This window comes from Salarias fasciatus, chromosome 22 (genome assembly GCF_902148845.1).
Source record: "Salarias fasciatus chromosome 22, fSalaFa1.1, whole genome shotgun sequence".
NCBI lineage: Eukaryota > Metazoa > Chordata > Actinopteri > Blenniiformes > Blenniidae > Salarias > Salarias fasciatus.
The window spans coordinates 20,586,647-20,608,799 of NC_043765.1; the positions used below are offsets into that span (position 1 = coordinate 20,586,647).

General features: G+C 44.4%; 2 protein-coding genes across 2 annotated transcripts; one reads left to right on the forward strand and one right to left on the reverse strand.

The window, feature by feature from the left end:
* Positions 1-2,875: 2,875 nt before the first annotated feature.
* On the forward strand, positions 2,876-18,291 carry cap2 (cyclase associated actin cytoskeleton regulatory protein 2). The gene is made up of 13 exons (XM_030120575.1): positions 2,876-3,026; positions 8,042-8,169; positions 8,329-8,429; positions 9,427-9,504; positions 13,167-13,310; positions 13,837-13,922; positions 14,180-14,285; positions 16,526-16,724; positions 16,830-16,993; positions 17,093-17,216; positions 17,294-17,376; positions 17,488-17,631; positions 17,721-18,291. Exons 2-13 carry the CDS (start codon positions 8,052-8,054, stop codon positions 17,802-17,804), a joined length of 1,431 nt encoding a protein of 476 aa, XP_029976435.1. The 5' UTR covers positions 2,876-3,026; positions 8,042-8,051; the 3' UTR covers positions 17,805-18,291.
* A 403-nt stretch (positions 18,292-18,694) lies between these two features.
* aunip (aurora kinase A and ninein interacting protein) lies at positions 18,695-21,970 on the reverse strand. Its single transcript, XM_030120576.1, has 4 exons — positions 21,926-21,970; positions 20,767-20,862; positions 19,944-20,100; positions 18,695-19,841 (listed from the first exon to the last, which is right to left on the reverse strand). The coding sequence occupies exons 2-4, from the start codon at positions 20,836-20,838 to the stop codon at positions 18,940-18,942; spliced, it is 1,131 nt and encodes a 376-aa protein (XP_029976436.1). The 5' UTR covers positions 20,839-20,862; positions 21,926-21,970; the 3' UTR covers positions 18,695-18,939.
* Positions 21,971-22,153: the final 183 nt, after the last annotated feature.

Sequence of the window (22,153 nt, forward strand, 5' to 3'; positions counted from 1 at the left end):
GGAGCCCCTCACTCCCCCCCCCCCCTCCAACCCTCCCCCTGTCATTCAAAGCTGCCACCATCAGCATTTCCACCTCTGTGCTGCTGTCGCCTGGTGTCAGGTACACACAGACACACGTACTCACACACACTTTCACCAAAGCCCTCCCCCCCACACACACACACACCCCTCACAAAACAACTGGCCTGCCTCAGAGTCTGTGGAGACCGCCAGGTGGAGGGGAGGGGAGGAGAGGACGACGGTTTACTCTCGATGTCGATCTGTGTGCCTTACAGCGATTTTTTTTTTTCTGCTATTTAAGTGAGAGAAAGAAAAACTGAAAAAAAAGAGAAAATCTACTATTTAAGATATTTATTTTTGAGGGTTGACTATGTTGACACTCTGAGAGTAGACTTAGTGGCGGTACTGTATTAATAATATTATTATTATGTACTCATCTCAAGGCATATATAAGTTATTGGTTAGTTTTTATTATTATTAATATGAATATTATTATTATATTTACTATTATTAACATACTCAACCCAAATTGTTGATGTAGGACTTATTTAAAATACTGTTATGTGCACTGTACTTTTATTTTTTATCTTTTGGACTCTTTAGAATATGACATTGGATATTAGCTTATTACCTTTTTGTATGGAGGATCTTTATTTAAATGCAGGCCTGTTTGCATGCAGATTGTACTCTGCCTCTTCTGTGTTTAGATGAGAGAAGGATAATAATAATTTTGACAAGAACAAGCAAAAATGCTGCTTTTCTCTACTAGAATGTATAGTCGTTGTCGAGGTTTCAGTAGCTGTGCTTCCTTTGCTTAATATTCAAATGGGCTATTTTACACTGTTGGGAATTTTTATACTTGAACTCTTTCTTACAAGGGAAACATGCGAAATAAATGACAAAAAAAAAAAAAAACTTTTTAAAGGAGCTTTTCATTGTCACTGGATGAAGGCATGAAACAATGTTACTATTGAAATGCGAAGGTCCTGTTGATATTAAAAACCTTTTCCTTCAGAATTTCAACATTATTTACTCAAAATGGAATAAAATGTTCAGTATTTAAAAAAGAATAAAAGCTGTGACGTCTCTTTTTGTAACGAGGGTCCATGTGAGTTTCTGCGGCCTTCTGTATGCCTGAGAGTTCGCACCGACACCGTCGACAAACGTCTCCGAGGAGACTGGGCCCATCAATGATTCATCAGTCCTCTGATCAATAAGTCATGCTGAAAAAGAACCGAGCTGCTCTCTGCTTCGCTCGCTCGCCTCGGCTCAGTATTTTGGTCTCTTGTGAAACACGAAGCGGGGCCACATGGTGGGTGACCATGACACAGCAGCGCGCACGCAGCGAGGCCTCATGGCTGAAATCAGCTGCCGCTGTAGCTTCTGACCTCAGGACTCAACCAGCACAACAAACACGCTCTGACCAGGACACGTCTCCCAAAAGATTGTTTTCAAGCCCTTGAGATGTATTATATGGTTTTAAAGAGACAAAATACAATCAGCTGGTCAAAATGACAGTTTTCAGCTTTAATAATGTACATGTTCTGGTGGTTAGTTTTAACTTTACCAGTAGTCTAAATATACTTGATTACAGATTGATGACTGTTATGGTTGTTATGAAAGTCTAGATGTCCTTGTTAGGTCTTATTTATAAATAATGTTGCCCAAAATACCCAAAAGACATTTTTTTTTGAATGCTTAAAATCTGATTTTGATTTCTGATTAAAGCTGTTCTCATTTCCACATATATGACCACATCTGAAGTGTGATTTGTGATTTTCAAGGGAGCTCTGGATGAAAATAACCAGATCAGTCATTGAAACACCATTACGTCACAGTGCGAACATTCAGAGGTCAACAATTTGCACCAACATATTGATACGTTTTAACCAATTCAGCCTGATCAACTCTATGGAAAAGAGTTGTGTTATGGCGAGTCTTAAGAAACTTCTGCTGTCTGACCAGCTACACCTGTGAGGTGGATGGATTATCTCAGCAAAGAGAAAGTGCTCACTTAAAACACACCAAGACACATTTGTGAAAGATATTTGAGAGAAATGGACCTTTGAGTTCAGTTCATGAAAAATAGGAACCAAAATTAGAGTTGCATCTATATTTGTCTTTAATAAATGTGTCTGTGCCTCGGTTCGGAGAGAGAAGATGAAAACAAGAGTGAAGTATCTTACCATTAAATGATATAACACATGCCTCAATGCTATTCTGAAATACTTGGATATTTATTCTGTGACTGTTGACAGTGGATATTTTAGCTCTTTGTGGTTTTCTTTGTGAATGAATGGGCAAAAATTATGCAAAAAGTTTCATGATGCATCTGGAGAGGCGAGGCTGGGATGTGGAGACAGTGAGGAGGAAGACCTCAGAGGAGGAGGAGGAGGAGGAGGAGGAGGACATGGCTGGTGGAGGAGTCAGAGGCTAAAAAAGACAAGTTCTCAGGTTCTTTTGGAAAAAATATATCCAATCTAGAATGCCCACACAAATAGTCAAGAGCTGCATTCAACATGATTTATCGAGCTTACAGAAGCTGCCTTGGAGCTGAACCAGCCGCTGATATTAATAACGCAGTTCTCATGTTGAGCGGCCATGTTTAAAGGGGGGGTTTCCAGATTTGCGTTCACTCCAGATTTTTGAGGATGAAAATGAGGATGACTCCCCTGCATGTACAGCCCGGACCCCCGAGCAGAGGCGCGTGCGTCCGGCGTCCATCGTGTGTTTATTTTTAGCAGGGAGTCTCTGAGGCTGCCACGTCGCCGGCGGGGTAAATGTCCGTCCGTCCCAGAGGAGATCTCGGCGCACTGAGTCACGGTGGCCGGCTCGCCTCTCAGGTTCACCGTGTGGCTTAATTAGGACATCCCGGAAGAGCCCCGGTGCCGCTGCTGCTGCTGCTGCGCGCGGCTGACTGACGGACCGGAGGGGACCGCGCGCACAGCCACCACTGCGTCCCGGGATACTGACAGACACAACCACGCATCCCCGGTGGATATTTACTGAAACACGCGGGACGGCAGGTAGGAATCGCCTGTGGGAGGATCTTTCTGCTTTTTTGTTTTTGGGTTTTTTCTTTATGTTTGGTTGATTTCTAGGCGGGGCGGAGGGATCGGTGCGTCTTTGCGCACAGATGTCCAAAATGGCATCTTCACCTTCTGCGTCAAAAAAAATGAGGAACAACTCGACTCGGTACTGATTCTGTAGCCGTGTGATGATTCCCCTCGATGTCTTCCGTCCGTCTTCTGGAGGGACGGGGACATTGTGGCGCCGCGAGCATCAGATTTGAGGGGCGGTGAAAGTCCTGTCAGCGTGCCAGTGAGTGCCATGTCAGCTTTTATGATGATGTGGGGGGTCTTCCGCTCATGTCTGGCCTGGGAGGGCCCGTCCCGATGGACACTTTCAACAAACCCCGTCCAATAAAAAGACTTTTATCTGTTTCATACCACTAACTTATTGTAAACAGCCTCAGGATATAATCCTTTTACCCAGCCTGTTGGATTCAGTAATCATAATTTTAATGGATTTATTTCAACAGGTTGTTTATTTATCTATTCATTTTTGGTCTCATTTCACTCCAGAGCAGGGGTGTCAAACATATGGCGCGCAGTCCAAAACCGGGTCCTCCAGAAGATCCATTCCGGTCCTGTCCAATGGTGCAGAGTGTGAACATAACACTGAACATTTTATCTTAATGATTCAACAAAATGTTGATTTAAGTATTGGACAACCACACTGAAACCTGACAGACTGATGCATCTGTGGAAGGCACTGAACTACTGCATCAAAACTAAACTGTGTGGGTGAATTTGTGAGAATATGTAAACACTTCAGGAGTCCAGGAGGCCTGATGTGTGTCAGAAACATCCAGCGTTTACACTGAAGCCAAATCAGGAAGAAAACACAAACGAGAACATAGCTATGGGACTTTTCATGGTATTTTGCATCTGGGGACTTTAAAATGTTATATCATAATTTCCCTCATTTGTTCTTTGGTTCATACTTAGTACAAAAAAATGGACCAAATGAAAAGTGTTTCATGAATTTTAATGTTGTGAATTAAAGCAAGGGAAAACAATTGAAGTTTTTCAATTTTATTTAAATCAAAGTAGGTAAAAAAAACCATAACCCCGATTCTAGAGCGATCATTTGTTCCCCTTCTTCATCTTCTGTGTATTTTTTGTCACCACATACATGTTGTGAAATTGCAGCCTCTCACAAGACCCAACTGGAAGATGTTTTATCGACTCCAATTAAGAAGAAAGGTGGAGTGAACGACACTTTTCACACTCTAACGTAGCTGCTGCTACTATTTTTGCTAAACTTTAGTAGAGTTTAACTTTCTTCCATTGAGAGGACGTTGTTGATGCTTTTGTTTTGTATTTTGATATAAAAACTGAGCTGTACATGATGCACATAAACATTGAAATACTGAACGACCTTTCAAAAATACTCTGTAGGCCCAATAGAAAGGCATATTTGGATGATTTTTACATATAATACATTAAATACCAAAACAATGGTGAATTAATTTCTTAAAGAAAAGGTGAAACATGTCATTTTTGTGAGTTTAATGATTTTCAACCCATTTCATTACATGTAAATGGTATTTTATTGATACTATATGCAAATATATGCACTGTATTGGCACTGTGCCCGATAAGAATTAAGGGAAAATTGTGTTTATTAGAGAGAGTCAAGTTTAATTGTGCACAATTATTGAGGTAAACTGTTGAAAATGAAACACGACAGGCTTATGTGAATTGTTTAAAAATAAGACTTGTTAGTTAACTCAATCACTGCTTTCCAGGAACTCATCAGTGTTACTACAAACACTCAGTGTCACAGTAAAAAAGAAATTCTGAACATTTTTACTACTTAAAGCGAGACCACTTTAGCTTCTTATCTTGACTGACTCAGTATTTTAAGGCAGTATTTGTATTTGTCTGTCATCCTTCAGGGCGAATCGGTCAGGAGGGTCTTTGAAACATAAAACTGGAGAAAATGTAAAGAATATCCTGTAATCTGATCAAAAGTTTCAGGAGGTTTTTGTCACACTGGAGTCTCTGAGCTGAACAGCTGCTTTCCCACCTGTTGCTCGAGGCCTCGTTCAGGCGTCTATTTTAACCACTGGCCCCACTTTACATGCACCATATCGACACTGTCCTCAGTAGATTTAGTGGATCGTCTATAATCAGACAATGACTGCTCTCCTAAAACACTCCGCTTCAAATCAGAACCAAAGCAGGAGCAGTCAAAGTTTCCTTCACGCCTCACCTTCCCTGCTTTAATTCCCACACAAGCAGCTGAAGTAGATGTACTGTGAACAGCGATGATTTTTTTTTTCCCCTCATATCCTTCATTGTTTGCGAGCGCAGTGGAGAGACCTCCATCCTAAAGTCTTGTTACAGTCGGCCCGGAGCAGCAACGGCTGAATATAACCCGTCAGAGCTCAGATACCAGGCCAGAGGGTTCAGAGTGAAGTCAGGGTCTGTTCACTGCAGCAGCATGTGTGCTTTCTCAGCTGCTGGTCCGGGTCTCCGGTCTTTATCTTGCAGCCAGGATCGAATGTACTCATGTAGCAGACAGTGGTAACGGTTCGAAGGTCAAGTTCAAGATCTGTATTTGTCACTAACACAGTTTTATATAGTATAACATGCAATGAAATGTGGAATGTTTTTATAATACAGTGATCTGTGGACACTTTACATAAGAATTAATAAGATTATTTTGAAGCAGTGATAATTGGTGAGGGCCCGTGGGATGGCCAGTTCGCTCCATCATTGTTGCGATGTTCTGAGTGTATTAAGCTCTCGTCAAAAGCCAGAAAAGCTTCGTTGGCCGTGTCCTTGATTTGCCGCGGAGGTTTTGGCCGACTGACAGTACAATCAGCGCAGGCTCCGGCTCTTTCTGCATCGCGCTCTATAAACAAAGTCTGAGGTCGTTATTGAGCCAGACGGTGATTAAGTGAAGCATTTTGGACTTGAGCAAATAGAGCAGATGAATTGTTGCTATTCATTGAATTTAATCCTGCCACCACTGGACAGCAAATAAGAACTGCATATATAAGTTTTTCCATTAACAGATCCTTTTTTTTTTTAAGTGAAAACAAAAGTTGACGTCACATTTTCCCAGTTTAGAAGAGAATCGTAGAAATGCCTGATACCAAATGGTTCTCCGGGCTGACTGGCAGGTTGCAGCTTTTTCCATCATCCCTCCAACGCTTCAGAAATAGTTCTATTCCTGCTTCTGTGACTGAAGGAAACAATGTGTAGATGGAAAATGTCCTGGCTCTTGTAGTTGCTTTGTCCTTGATTGTATTCAGAGGTGTTGATTTAGGTTATTTATTATTTATTAGATCATTTTGTTTCAATGTTCCGATGTTTTTCTCATGACATTTTGGAGTTTCTCGTGCCGTTTTGACAAAAAAATTTGCTTAGTCAGCGTATTTACATGACACACATGCCGAACGTCTGAAAAACTTGCCTCTATATTAAAAAAACCTGTAATCTGATCCCGCCCAGTCCTTGTTTTGGTGTGTATTTTTGTGCTCTTGTTTTCCACCCACTCGACTCGCAGCTCTCCAGGTTTCTGCTCTTGCTAAAGAGCCGCCGTGACCCACAGGGCAGAAATAACGCCTGAGTCCTGCAGCAGGCATGTGGCACCGCTCTGAGATTTCTCCACAGAGGCGACTCCGCGACACCCATCAGATCCGTGTTTGCTGCTCACTGCATGTAATTACCAGACAAACTTTACACTGATTACAGAGAGTGAAGCATTTTCAGTCTGAAACTCTGCACCGCTGCCATATTTATGCAGAACCGTACTGGTTTTACATGAAATCTCGACACTGGATTCTGTATTTGATCCACAAGTGTCAGATTAGGGAGTGTAAACATGCGGCGGCTCCCAAGATTGACGAATAAATAAAATAACCCGGCCTGCATTACCTCACGGTGACACATGTGGCAGGTCGGTGTTGAAGGAGCAGGTACAGCGCGGTCTGTAACGTTTCTCCAATACATCTCAGAGGCTCGGTTACAGTTTAACAACAGGTCAAGATGTTTATGCTGAAGCAGTTGGGGGGAAAATAATTCTGGAGTTTGATATACTTTGCAGTACATGTCAGATCTATGTTGGTCATTGGCTTCTTTTCCCCATCATTCTCGTCAGTGTTTATTTCTTTGCTTTCACTGCTTTTTACTCTCAGTCTTACAGAAAAACATGTCCTCATCTGACCCGAGCACCTTGCACCTTGAACAGGGACGACAATTTCTGTATCCACTACAGTAGGGCAGAAATCTTCATTTATGAATCACATCAAAAAACAGTTTTTAGCCAGTAAAAACATTGGGTTTGGGTTTAGGGAGCTTCAGTGCGAAGGTGAAGGTACTTCATGAACAGACGCTCAATAAACACTCCTCATGGGCCTATAGACAAACTTTAACACACAATCTCACATTTCAGGGCGTATTGCTGATCGTAGTAAGGTGAAAACTTTATTTTAAAAAAGAGAGAAAACAACAATTCAGACCATAAATATGACAGGCATGCTGCAGACGTGCACAGATCATGAACTTCCACCTCATTTTTTGAGGCCTGATGATGGATCTTATGTTGTCAACCATGAGAATAAACAGAGTTGGCGCCAAATGGCGGCCGCTGCAGATAACATGGGGCCCTGACTTTGCATTGAGATGATGGGAAGGTAGAAACAGATTCTGGGATCCTCAGATCTTCATTTCTGTTACAGGCTGAGTTTGGTCGTCCGTCAGTACCACCTGGTGAAGCTGTCTTTCAGTCTGTTGTTGCTTGTCATTCTAATCCATGGAGGAAGTGATCTGATTGTTGAGAAGTTGCGTCCTTCTCCCACTATGATGGACGCCTTCACTCTGAAGCTAGAAACAAATCTACAGAATGCCACGAGAGAGGAACATAAGAAACTGTGACTAAAACCACGCAATGGTGGCAAATCAGTGTATCAGAAAAAAGGATTCTCTATTTCCACTCCCACTCTGACTCCTGCTTCTGTTTCCAGGTTTTTCACCATGGAGGGATTGGTGCTGCGACTGGAGCAGGCTGTGACCCGCCTGGAGCAAATGTCCATCACAATGCAGGCGCCCAGAGGATTGGCGAATGGGGACTGCGTCAACGGCATCGTCGGAGGTCAGAGTGGGCTGAGTGGCGGAGCTTAGAGAGCTGAACTTAGTCTGTAGCACAATACTGAGACAAACGGGTCGAATGTTTTCGGTTCTGCTGCTTCCTTGAGGCATCATGTCTACAAATTCAGATCGGTCCGGTGATCAGAGGTCTCTCTGCTTCCAGACGTGTCTCGGAGCGTGGAAGCCTTCGACCTGCTGCTGACCGGCCCGGTGTCCGAGTACCTGAGCCACAGCCGGGCTATCGGGAGCGAGGTGGAGAAACATGTAAGTGAGAACGGAATTCTGGGAAAGCTCCTCCACGCCACACAAACGTCACCGTGAATAGTGAGCCCCTTGTCCAAGCTGTCCGTCGCTCAGCTGCTGTGGACAGATGTTGGCACAGCTGCTGCTGCTGCTGCAGCGATCTTCAGTTACAGCAGAGCAGGTCTGTCAGTCTATTGTTTGCCAAAGCACCTGTTCATGCTTCTTTTTCACTCTTCATCACTCCTCCTGTGCTGCATCAGTTCGATCATGTTTTTATAACAATTTATCTGTAGCAGGCAGTGTTTGCATGTGTGTGTGTGTGTGTGTGTGTGTGTATGATAGGAGAGCTTCCTGTCCCATACAAACCCAAGGACGGGAGTATGAGTGAACTCTGGCCATGCATTCATTCATCACGCTGCCGGTGGATCCCATTTTCCCGTTTGGTTATGACCCGCACTCCCACCATGCCTGTGTTTCATGGCGCGCCAGTTGGCTTTAATGACTGCGCTTTGTCCTTGGAGTAAAGATAAGACATGACAGAAAAAGGCTCCAAAACTAAATAGCGAGCGCCAAAATAAAAGCAACTGTCCTGAAACATGACAACAAAAGAAATGGATACCCGTTTTTTTTTTTTTTTTTTTTTTTTCTGAGCATCTTGAAAGATGATTTTCTATCTCTGGGTCCCATCACGGACGGGCTGGAGGAGGATTGCTCAAAACGAAAGCCAGAGGTGATTTCTTTAGGTTTGTAGAGCTCCTTTTATGGACAAAGCCTCCCCCGGTGGTTCCTCTGGCCTGAACTGAAGATCTCAGACACACACACACGACTGGCTGGGACTCTCCCAATGTGTGTGTGTGTGAGAGAGAGAGAGACAGAGAGAGAGAAGGATCCACTGTGAACTATCTGTGGATGTCAAATCTTTGTTTTTTTCAGAGCACATTCAACAATGTGCTCACTGTAATGACTAATAATGTGTCATAAATCGTGACTTTGACCCACCTGACTTGGCTGTGCGCAGGCGGAGATGGTGAACAAGGCCCTGCAGACTCAGAGGACCTTCCTCAAGATGGCCGCCACACACCAGGAACCTGCAAAGGTAGAACAGCACCTCGACAACAGTCGTAAAGAACAGTAATAATACTGGCTTTGAGAAATCAAAGACATCTTTATTTTCTTGCTGCCATGAGAGAGTAAACCAATTTCTCTGTTTTTTAGAGTATTCATAAACCTCAAGATCACTGCAAACTGATTTAACTTGGTAAATATTAATGTTGCATTAGACGAAAATCGTCATTTCAGTGTTTACGTTAAGAGGGTGAACCACGCTGCCGTTCTCGTGGCGTTCAGGTGCAAATAGCCTTAAAACGTTTCACAGCAAACTGAGATATAAGTGTATCTCAGTCCCATATGTCAGGCCGTGTCCTCCCCTCCTGTGTTCCCCAGCAGGCCGGGCCGTTCACAGAGGGATTACTCTGCTCTTTGACCAAGAAAACGCTAATACAACACATTCCCTGCATGTTCACGTATAGAGAAAACAGGGGGGGTGGGGGGGGAGGGCGAGCTGCGTGTGTGTGAGAGTGAATTGATATGATATCATCCCATTGGCCTTCTATGTGTGTGTGTGTGTGTGTGTGTGTGTGTGTGTGTGTGTGTGTGTGTGTGTTCACAGAACAGAGCCCACCAGGAAGTGATTACTGCCAGTCTTTCAGGTCATTGGCTGAGAGGCGGTGAAAAGAGCGTTCAGCGATGGTCCGAAATGCAAACAGTGGGAGAGTGTGGGACCCAGCAGAGCGGCGGCAGGGAGGGAGGAGAGAGAGAGAGAGAGAGAGAGAGAGAGAGAGAGAGACGAAGCACATTATGAGTGAAATCCAAGCAGCATCGTAATAATGTACCAGCCTGCCTCGTTGCACATCGTGGTCAGCTGGGCTCGATCGCAGAAACACTCGGGAGCGACGCTGAAGACCTGAAACTGTGAAAATCTCCTCTTTTAGCTTCTCAGATCATCCCTTTTTCCCAAACAAGCCGTTTTAATCTGTCTCTCTCTCTCTCTCTCTCTCTCTCTCTCTCTCTCTCTCGCGTTCAAATTTTTAACAGGCTCAAAATGCTTGTAATTTGACTCCAGCTTCTTCATCGTCATCATCATCATCATGCCGGCTGCTGCTTTTCCTAAAGATCATGACCATATAAGCAGAACGCTGGTGAGCTGATATCAACCCCTGCAAGGCAAACGTTAAAGGCAGTTGAAGACCTGACCTCTCTAATAGAGTTATTCGACCAAATCCCCCGAGAAAGACACACCAGAAAGTCCTGCTATCGCTGCAAATATCGCCAGCGGAGGATGAAGCCATTTCTGCCTTCGCACACGGGCTGGGAGCCTTGAACAAATTCCTGCAATCATTTGAATGCAGTAAAACATTACTCCAGAAGTCGTTGAGCCTCATCAGGCTCAGACATAGGTTGGTTCATTCCACGGTCAACGTGAGCTGAAAAACACACACATACACACACACACACACACAGAAAGCAAGAGTACACACTCCTCTCCAAAAAACAGCAACAACAACAACAACAACAACATCAACAGAAAGAAAAAACTCCTCACAAACACGATCAGCCTCCTTCATTCATGTCTATATCTGTCACAAACACACAGAAATACACACTCTGCTCACACACTCCTGGCCTATCTCTGCCTCTCTCCAGTGCAACGCCGTTCTGCTCCCTGACTTTTTATGGGCATGTTCTATATTTGAGCCTGTTGTCAGTGAGTGTGTGTGTGTGTGTGTAGAGAGAGAGAGAGAGAGAGAGAGAGAGAGAGAGAGAGAGAAGGGAAAGTAGGTATCTCTCTCTCCTGTGACCTCAGGTTGGCCCGTTAACGCAATGTGTTGTGATTTGTCTGTTTTACTGGTTCTGGCAGCTCACGCACCACACACACACACACACACACACACACACACACACACACACACACACACACACACACACACGGTGGGCTTCCAGCAGCATTAAAAACGCTCCTACAGCTGTTCTCCCACTGTCGTCGCGGCTCGCCGTCCAGCTTTGATGCTGTGCTTGTACAGGAAGTCAGAGCCTGCGCTGTTATCACATGCCGAGCTCGGTCCATCAAATAATGCGAGCTGACGGTTTTGATCCTTTCTGTTGGCTCATGCTCTCTCTCTCTCTCTCTCTCTCTCTCTCTCTCTCTCTCTCTCTCTCTCTCTCTGTCTGGACTCACAACTGTTACAGTCTGAAATCTGACTGAGTGGCTGTCTGTCTGTAGAGAGAAAGACTCACATTTTTCTAACCTTTGGTCAGAGCTGTTTCCCACAGTGTTGATCCGGAGCTCAGGATGCCGCCTCCAGCCCTCCAGCCTGTCAGATCAGGATGTCTCGGTGGTTACGTGTTGAAAAACCACCAGCTTGTAGCTCTTTAATGTGAGAAAAACTGACAAGTCGCGTGATTTCACTGATGCTGACTGGAAAGCTGGTTCAGAGTCTGTCCTGAGCTGCAGCTCTTCTTCTGCTGAAGTAGTTATAATGTTATAGATGATCTGTGATATTATGCAACTGTATTATATTTTCTGGCTCTTTACCACAAATGGCATGACGGAGACTCCAGAAGTAGTTCCTTAGCCTGTGAGCAGCTGAAGGGTTTTCCATTTAAAAAAAACAAAAAAAGCAACCCGGCCTCCCATTTTGACAAACTGCCAACATAGAAGTTTTTAAGGATTGTTTAAATTACAACATATGTGGGAATACGGCTGAAGCCCTCTCTGCACCTGTCAGTCATTCTCTCTCATATTTCTGTCTTCTTCCTCGCTGCGCCGTGTGATTTAATGAGGGGAAGTCCTCAACCTGACCTCGGCTGAATCACAGGAGTCGTACTTTCAGGCAGATGCATGCATCGGATTATTGATTATGAAAAGCTGCCGTGTGAGTCTGTGCAGGGTTAAATCTTCCACACACCGCAGCCTGGTATGGAAATGATAAATGTGTTGTTTTCAAGAATACTCTGAGAAGGAGTTGGTGGGAATTAGAGCAACTGGGGCAGCAGAGGAAGGAGCTTCTATGAAAGCTTATAGAGATCACGTGTGTCTAATTGGAGGGAGATTTTTGCTGAAAAAAATGTTTGCTTCTTTTTTTATTCTGCTTTTGCATGCAAGGATATAATTATTGAAACTGATACAAGAGTAATTTTATGTTGAACAGAGCCTCGGCCAACGCAAGATGATGCATCGTTTACAAAATCGACCACTTGAACTTAACTCTTCACTGCTGGCCGTTTCAGTACATTCAGCCCCTCGGCTAAATAGAAAGCACACATTTGTCGCTGATTATTAAAAACGAATGTTTCACATGGCATCCAGTGGCAGCAGTTCACCAATGGAGCGCCGCGTTTCATGTGAGAGCCGACTTATGTGCGATTGGTAAACTGTAAACAGTGGAGGAGCGGCTTGCCTTACAAGGCCAGAGGGATCTCCCCATGAGCTCAGGAATGCTTGGTAGGACCGGAGCTCTGGGGAGGGGAGCTGGGAGCCGGGGAGACCGGCTATACCGTGGCTGAGATCTGGAAGTAACAGTGGAAAAAGGCTCCGGCGAGTAAAATTAGACGCTGCCCTGCAGGTCAGTTTGGGACAAACCGCAGAGACTCAAAGGGCAGGATGGGAGCTGGCTGGCAGGGGGAAAGAGCCCGTCACGTCACGTCATGTGTCATTTTAGCGGTTGTGATACTCATCAGCCCGTCCCTCTGCTCCTGCAGCCTGAGCTCCACGACCTGCTGAAGCCGATCTCAGATCACATTCAGGACATCCAGAGCTTCAGGGAGCACAACCGCGGGAGTCAGCTGTTCAACCACCTGTCGGCCGTGAGCGAGAGCATCCCCGCTCTGGGCTGGGTGGCCGTGGTAAGACGCAAACACGCCGCTCGTCATCTGTGTGATGATGGTCCTGTTAACGCTGTGGAATACAGCTGACGTAAGCTCAGTAGATAATCTAATAAATCCAGTATTAGAAGACTAGAATAGAAAGTTTAGTCTGCACTTGGAGAGCAAACAGATCAAAATACATAAACAGCCTTTCCACGCAGACTGATTCTCCACCCATAAACAACCTCAGACGAGCATGTTTTTCTCCCATGAAGCATTTCTGTTTCTCATCAGTGCAGAGATTTGAGCTGAATATCATTTAGATCAACGTCAGAGCTCCTCCTCTTTAGCTCTTCAGTAAGGATCCACTGAAGCCGGCTCTGGTCTGTGTAAGTTCCTGTCAGGAGGGCTCTTTTCCCCCACTTATCTCCAAAGCCAAACTTTCAAGATGTAATTATGAGCGTATCTGCATTGTGAAGACCGATCTGCGGTTTGACAGAAAGTTTATACCGCTGTCAGCGTGAGGAAAGTGTTTCTCAAGAAATGGCCTGTCTCGCCCTCTCAGAGTCAGAAGCCCGGGCCGTATGTGAAGGAGATGAACGACGCCGCCACCTTCTACACCAACAGAGTGCTGAAGGACTACAAGGAAACGTAAATACGCCTCGGAGCTTCTGTCAAATAAAGAGAAAATGTGTTCACATTTTTAGAGAAACCTCAAAGGTGCAGAAGTTAAGTTGGGTAATTGTCAGTCTGTTGTGCATCACATCAAAAATAGATGAAAATGAAAACACAAAACCTTAAAATGCAAAATGCAAAGGTCTCATCAGATCCCGACTGAGAAACTCTTCCTACTTCCTGATTTGTTTTGCTTTCTCAATCTGACCGTTGTCTGGCCGTGCTTCCCTCAGGGACAGACGCCATGTGGACTGGGTGCGCTCGTACCTGTCAGTCTGGACCGAGATGCAGTCGTTCATCAAGCAGCACCACACGACGGGACTGGAGTGGAGCAAGAGTGTGAGTACACACACACACACACACCGCTCCATCAAATTCACCCAGTTTAAAGCAGTCTGTCACGGTTTGCTTCTTTAAACGTCATTTCAGAATGTATGTGCCATTCCTGAAAGAGCAGGTTTGTTTTTTTAGCTGTGTTTTCACTGAGTTTCTGTTCGCAGGCCCTGATATTTTTATATCAGTCCCAGATTTCTACATTTTGAGTACACTTCCATTTTTAGTGAAGGAGCGCTGGGTTACATAAACCGCTGCGGAGAGCATGAATGAACGAGATTACAGATGCCTCCGTCACTCCTGCAGACAGGCTTCTGTTTATGAACGCCACGGCGACTCTCAGTAGATCCAGACTGTTATAGTGGCTCGAAACCAAAGCCTTCAGTGACTTGGGTGTGTTTTCACACCTTTAGACTTGCACTCTCTGGAGAACAGATCCAAGGCAGCTGTGTTTTCCTGCTTCCACTGGCTGACCGACATGAGCGTGGCATCAATCTGTTATCTGTCTTCTTGAGCACAAATGCCGAGAAACAAATGCCTGAAAACGTTAAATCTCTCCTCTAATGTGGCATGATCAGATAACAACCTCGGTAATACTCAACAACTGTGTGCACATGTGTTTCTCCTGGATGCAGGAACCCGAGAGCCCTGCGGCGGCTGTGTGTGTGTCAGCTGTTGCCCCTGCTGTCAGACGACAGGGTTTGATGTGTGTTTGAAAGACTCGGCGTGTGTGCGCGCGTACAAGGAGCGGAGTGTGTCGCGCTAACAGGTGGTCCTCAGGGTTTACTTGAATGGAGGTTTTCTTTACAGAGGCTCCCCGACAAAGGGCCTGTGTACACACACACACACACACACACACACACACACACACACACACACACACACACACTCACACACAGTCTGCGTCGTAACCCAAACTGCAGGGCCGGTCCCTCGCGGATGCAGACATCATCTGCTGCTCAGATACGGGTTCAGTGACAAGCTTTTACTCTGACACACACCGGCCGACAGATGGACACACACAGACCAACACACACTCGTTTATACTTCAATGGGAGATTTTACAGAGCAGTTCTGGAATTAAAAACACGGGAGCAAGCAGCCACCACCAGCCAGGAGTATTTAAGTCACAGCCACCCTTTTAATAGATCTTATTTAATAATCTGTCAAAAGTGTGTTGCATCTGTAAACGTATTGATAGATAACCCTGTGGACTTTATTCAAGTATGTGTTGACTGAGAAACGTGAAGAAACCACCAATATTGAGGATTTTTTTTTTTTATAATTTATTCAGTAGATCATTTTTACATCTTTTTTTTAAATCACAGAGAGTAATGAAGAATAAAATCTATGACAGCCTCCTAAACTACGTGCTGCAGCCTTCAGATGGCTTGAGTTCTCCGACTCGTTTGGTTTATTGTCACAACATATCAACAAGCTCTCACTTTTAGGAACTGTATTTTTCATTTTTACTTCAAATAAAGATGAATAATTTTTTTTTTCTTTTTCTTTGGCCAAAAAAAATTTACAAAGGGGACCAAATGGTTTTCAACACTTCGCTTAAGGATTATATACACACACACGGATGCAAAAAGACACATGTTTGGTAACACAAAGAGGCAGTCAGAGTGTTAAACAGTCGTGCGTGAACACACACACACACACACACACACATACGTGCTGGTTCTAATCCAGCGGTATGCGCTGAGCTGTTTAGTGTAACAGGTCGACATTGTTCGGCCGTGATACCCACAACATGTGCGGCTGGTGTCAGAGGTCACGACTCGGCACACTGAGCACCGCCTCAGCCCTCTGAACACATGTGGTAGGTGTGTGTGTGTGTGTGTGCATCTGTCTGCGGCAGCTGCTTGAGGTCTTCAGAGTGTGTGTGTGTGTGTGTGTGCATCTCCATCTCTGCTGCGGTTTTAACGTTCGCAGCTCGTTGATGCTGATTAATGCAGAGAAAACGGATCCTGTGCTGCCATGTATCATAAAATATGGAAAATACTTCTTGAAAACAGAGACATGTATGGATGTGTGTGTGGCTGAGTGTAAGCAGTCACCTGCTCTGTCACATCACGTATTCAACACAGAAAAGGACATTATTTGGACAATACTCCTCCTACTGGAGGTTTTTGTTACTGCAGCTCTTATCCACAAAACACCTGTTGCGTCGGTGTTTTCAGTCAAAAATCCAAAATAAAGTCTTCCTCTGTTCTAATGTTTTAAATGCCTTTACCCCCCAGGGTCCCATCGCTCCCGCTTCTCTCTTCAACCAGCCTCCAGCCCAGAGCGCTCCTTGTCCACCTCCTCCTCCTCCTCCGCCTCCCCCAGGCCCCCCGCCGGCCTTCTCCGATGACGGGTCCAAGCCGCAGGCAGACAGCGCAGCGGCTCAGCACTCGGCACTGTTCGCCCAGCTCAACCAGGGCATGGACATCACGAAAGGTGGATCTCGCAGCATTTTAAACACCCGTGGCATTTTCTGTCGTCCGTACTGCAGCCGTTTGTGCGTGTGTGACCCCAACTCCTCTTCTTTTCCCCCACCTGTAGGTCTGAAGCATGTGGCAGACGACCAGAAGACCCACAAGAACCCAAATCTACGCTCCAGTAAGACCAAGAGCAAAAGCAAGAACCCCAAACCGGCCAGCTCGCCCAAAGCAGCCGCCCAGAAGAAAGCTCCAGTGCTGGAGCTGGAGGGGAAGAAGTGGAGGGTGGTACGTCGAGTGTTTGTTCGGATCATCACGCTGTGAAGCCCTCCTCCAGGTCAGCTGAGCACACCTTTGTGTTTTGATTCTGCCTTCTTGTCGTCGCAGGAAAACTTTGAGCAGAAGCATGACCTGGTGGTCGACGACACGGAACTGAAACAGGTGGTTTACGCCTTCAACTGTAACAACTGCACCCTGCAGGTCAAGGGCAAAATCAACTCCATCATCATCGGTGAGCGAGGGTCAGATTCTCCGTCCGCTCGGATTTAAATTCAGAACTTCCGATTGTAATTTTCCTCATTTCGCCAGACAACTGTAAGAAGCTGGGCCTCGTTTTTGAGAACGTCGTGGGGATTGTGGAGATCATCAACTGCAAATCCATTCAGCTACAGGTAGGCCTGCGTGTCTGGGAGTGCTCCATCGGTTTGAAATGTGATACAGTGCTCAAGATGCTGAACTGTGCCACGGATACCTGCCAGTGACAGTGGCGCCTCTCTCTGCAGGTGCTGGGTAAAGTTCCCACTATTTCCATCAACAAGACGGAGGGCTGCCAGGTCTACCTGAGCAAGGACTCCCTCAACTGCGACATCGTCAGCGCCAAGAGCTCCGAGATGAACATCCTCGTACCAGAAGGGGACGACGATTACGTGAGTGCTGATCTGGGTCTGAAATGTCACAACTTCAAAATGTCGTCCGTACTCGCGCGGTAACGTGATCTCCTCGGTCTCTTTCACAGAAAGAGTTCCCGGTCCCCGAGCAGTTCAAGACGGTCTGGGACGGCTCCAAGCTGGTGACAGAGCCCACAGAGATCGCGGGCTGATCGCTGCTCTGCCTTCATCACCAGCAATAAACATAATATATCCGTCCACCTGATGCCAGATATACAAATGGTGTTTTCATTAAGAGGAGCTGTATCAAACTCAATGTAGGAGCACTTGTTTCAGCAGCAGTCTGTGTAGCATTTTTTAGCTATTTTCACTTTATTAAACCAGTCTTTAGACACAGAATCTTTCAAATCACAGCACAACCCCACATTATTGGCACCACAGGAAATCCACCAAGTTATCGGGAATGATGAATATCTCAGGTCTGACTGCCACAAACTGGTTCATTGTTTTGGCATTTATGTGTGAATGGTTTAAAGATAGGTGAACTTTATGTTGGACATTTATCAGGTTTCAGCAACACACTTTAAAAAAAAAAAAGTCCTGGTTATCATTATCATTAACTTTACTTTCAAATTTCACTAATTAATCAAAGTTTTAAAAGTAAAAAAAAAAAGAACATGCATATCCAATAATTAACAACGAAGCAAACATATCTATGTGTTAAATATTTGTACGTGTTGAAGTGTCTATAGTTAACCTTGTTGTTAGAGCATGGCAGTCATGGATCAGTTTTGCAGTGATGTTGCTGACGGATGTAAAAAGATCAAATTTGATGCAGCAAACATTAAATCAACTGACATACCTGCTGACCATCTCTGTATCTTATAGAATGTCAGCACTAGTGGAATCTTTCACGCCTGAGCACTCTCCGTTTCTGCATTTTCTTGTTATTCTGCTCCGATTTGGATCCTCGTTGCATCCAGCACCAACGTAGAACAGAACATATAATACAACAGTTTTACTTTTCAGAAACTTTATTTTACATGAAAGCAATTTGATATAACAGTGTATCGTTTTTCAAATAAAGTAAAAAGCCTCCAAACCTTGCTTGTTGGAGAGTTTTATGTCGGTTGAACATGAAGCAACATGAAGAAGCTCACAAGGAAGAGAGGAAGATTAAGACCTGCAGCAACGTACTAAAGATCTACAGTGGTGATACGGTTTGAAGATATTCACAAAATACTGTCTACAAAAACAAGTTGGAATGCTTCTTGGATTTATAAATAAATACAATCCACAATTAAATAGGACCTCTCATAAAAAGGCCCAAGAATGTCAAGAACATTTTTAGTGTTTGATCACTAGATTCCCCTGAGAGTCTTGAGTAAAGAGAAGATCCTCCTCCTCTTCCTCAACCACCGGAGGCCGGTACGTTTTCACGTTACTCTGGTCTTTGAGAGGACTCCTGGCTTGTAGGCCTCTGTGTGCGATCACCCTGAAGCCTTGAGAGTCCTGCGTGAACAGAGCCGCCAAGCCGTCCTCGTCTCCGGCGGTTCGTGACCGCCGCGCTCGCTTTTTAACAGGAGACTTTTGTTTTAGCCACTCGGTCTGTGAGTCAAAGTTTTCTTCTAAAAGCTTCTGCTGCGATGGAGGTTTCGGTTCTGTCCAGTTATTCAAAAGAAAAGAGCGCTGACTTGTCAACTTAGATGGTGGTAAGCTGTTTTCTTGGTCCCGAGAATGACGGCGATTCAGAGTTTTCTGAGTTGACGTTCTCCTCTCTCCATTCATCACATTTTTAAAAGTCTCCTCGCTCTGCAGGCTGTGTGGGAGGGATTCCCCAGGGCTGCTCAGGTTATCTTCTGCGGTGAATTGCTGGTCACTGTCAGAATACTGACTGAAGGTGAGCAGGGGGTCTTGACTCCACGCCTGAGGAAGAGGCTGACTGTCGCTGAACGATGAGGGATCAGGAAGCCTCTCCTGACTCTGTGGTGACTCGTACCTCTCAAACCTCCCATCTTCAGATTCGCCCTCCCTGTTTCGTGTGGGTGAATGCCTCTGCCACGGCGTTGCTTCGCTCTCAGTGACATTTTCACGTTCCCAATCTTTAACCACGTCAGCCTCAGCCGTGAGTTCTTCACGTCCTCGTTTTCTCCCAGACGGCAGACCTGTGACTGAAGTTGATGTAGAAGATGGAAAAGGCTGCAGTGGATCCGTGTCTGCTTCTTCAGAGGTGGGGATTTTATTGAGGACTTTTTGGAAGAAGAAAAAAACAAAAACATCAACAAATATGAAGTGAAACGGTTTCAATACTACACCCTGCAGCTTGATGTGACAGATATTCAAGTACTCACCTCTTGGCCTTGCGGTGAAGAAGGTGGAGATAGTGCTTTGTTTGGTCTTTGGCATTTCGAGTTTGGTCTGAGTGAAGTTGAGCGCCACAGACAAATTGTATCCAGTACCTTGAATGAAGGGATTGAGCAACTTGGAAATGGGCCGTGTGAGAGACTTCTGAAAAATAAGATATGCAGACAGAAAAATATCATCAGGACAGCCTGGCTTTTCCCACATGTATTGTATTTGGGGTCCCAAATTGTAAAAAAAAACACAACAAAACACAAATTAACTGAACTAAAATAGGAACTGGAAGAGAAAAATTGGTTCAATAAAACTCAAAAGCAAATAATCATTGAATGTATGAAACATTTTGCTGCAATGATTGCAATTACTTGGTTACAACAGTGACTTTATTGACTGAATAAAAGAAAAAAAAAACATTGTCAATGTTATTTTATCATTTTTCTCAGCTAGCCCAAGTCTTGGATGTTTACCAAAAGTTCTATAAAAGAGTCACTTTAAGGTTAACAGTGAAGGTGAACATCATCGATCGGTTAATCTCCACTGCCCTGTCCAGGCAGCCCTTTAGATCCAGCTTTAGGAATTCATGTTTTTGTCAAAGCCTTTTTCTGCTTCGGGCTTCTACATAAGTAACCATTAAGCATTTGGAAATATTTTTTTAATTTTTGAGTGGAAAATAGCCAACACAAACGGTGTGACAAGTTGCATTGGAATTTGGTTTTCAGGGTTTAAGTATAAATTTTCAAAGATATTTATAAGTCACAAATCACTGCTCTGTTGAGTTGTCATTCAGTAGATGTGTTTAGTTTCGACAACTACCTTTTTAGTTTTTTCCTTCAGCTGCACAGTGTCCAGCCAGATGCCACATTCCTCTTGAGCGGAGGTCTTCATGGTGCAATGCAGAGGGAAAAAAATCTGCAAGACATTAAATAAAAGATATTTTCATATACAACCATAGACTTTCATTTCTATTCGCTTGGATGGTTAATTTCTGTGACCAGCATTGGTATATTGCATCACATCTTGACTCCATGTCACTCAGATTCATGAGCGGAAATTCAACAGCCACATTAGACATTCAGAGAATCAGCTTACTCCAATCTGAAAAAAATTGCAACAATTAAAGGATTTCTGACCACGCATGATTCAGACAAACTTGATCATGCATGTACTTCTAGGAGGATGGATTATGGTAATTGTGTCTTTACAGGTCTTAGTTTAAAAAAAAATAATAACTGGTATAGATCTCATCCAGAATGCTGCAGTCACAGCTCTCATCAACCCAATGACACCTCACCAATGACCGAGGAAAACATCACATCTGAGCTTCAGTCTCTGCACTGGCGGCCTGTGTGTCAAAGGACCCACTTCAAAATCTTATTTCTTGTCTGCAAGGCTTTGAATGCTCCTGGGCCTAAACACACCTCAGACTTACTTGAAGACTATGAAACCTTCAGAACCCCGAGATCCTGGAAGAGGTTTACCCAGTGTTCAGAGTCAAAAGTAAACAAGGTGAAGCAGCTTTTAGTTCCTCTGCTCTTCCTCGTCTGTCTAACAAACTTCTTGAACACCTGAGGACTACTGACACACTCATTTGTTTGAAATCAGGCCTCAAAACACTATTAGTTTAGGGCCTAGGCTTTCCATTAAACAACAGATTATGTCTATTTTAATGCATTTAACTTAATGATGTCTTTACTGTGTTTATTCTCTTTCCAAATCACTTTTTTTTAAATGCATTTCATATCTCTATCACTTAAGATCAAGATGAAGATTGAGTTGCCAACATTATCCTCATCAAAGCCTTGATGAAGCAGCCTCCCTCCCTTCGATAAACGTTAGCCGCTATTTAGTATAGTGTTCAGCACCGTAACAGCTTCATACGGCACAAAGGATCCCAATTAGCCCGATATTATCCCAAAAAATATTCACAGTCATTATTTTGCTTGTAAACTTTAGTAATTAGGACAAAATGTACCTTTACTGTGACGCTCGTCCTCTTCGACAGCCTTTCTTCGAGTCTGCCGCCTTGACAGTGGACTGTCCCTCTTGTTTGCCTGTTCGAAAATCTCAAAATCTGGTGTGGATTCAAGACCATGTCGTTGAATATCAGAGACAATATCATTTCTACAACTCAACCCCATACATAATCTCCGATGCTCCATTTTAATTTCAAACCCAAAAATGTATTTAGAAATCATTAAAA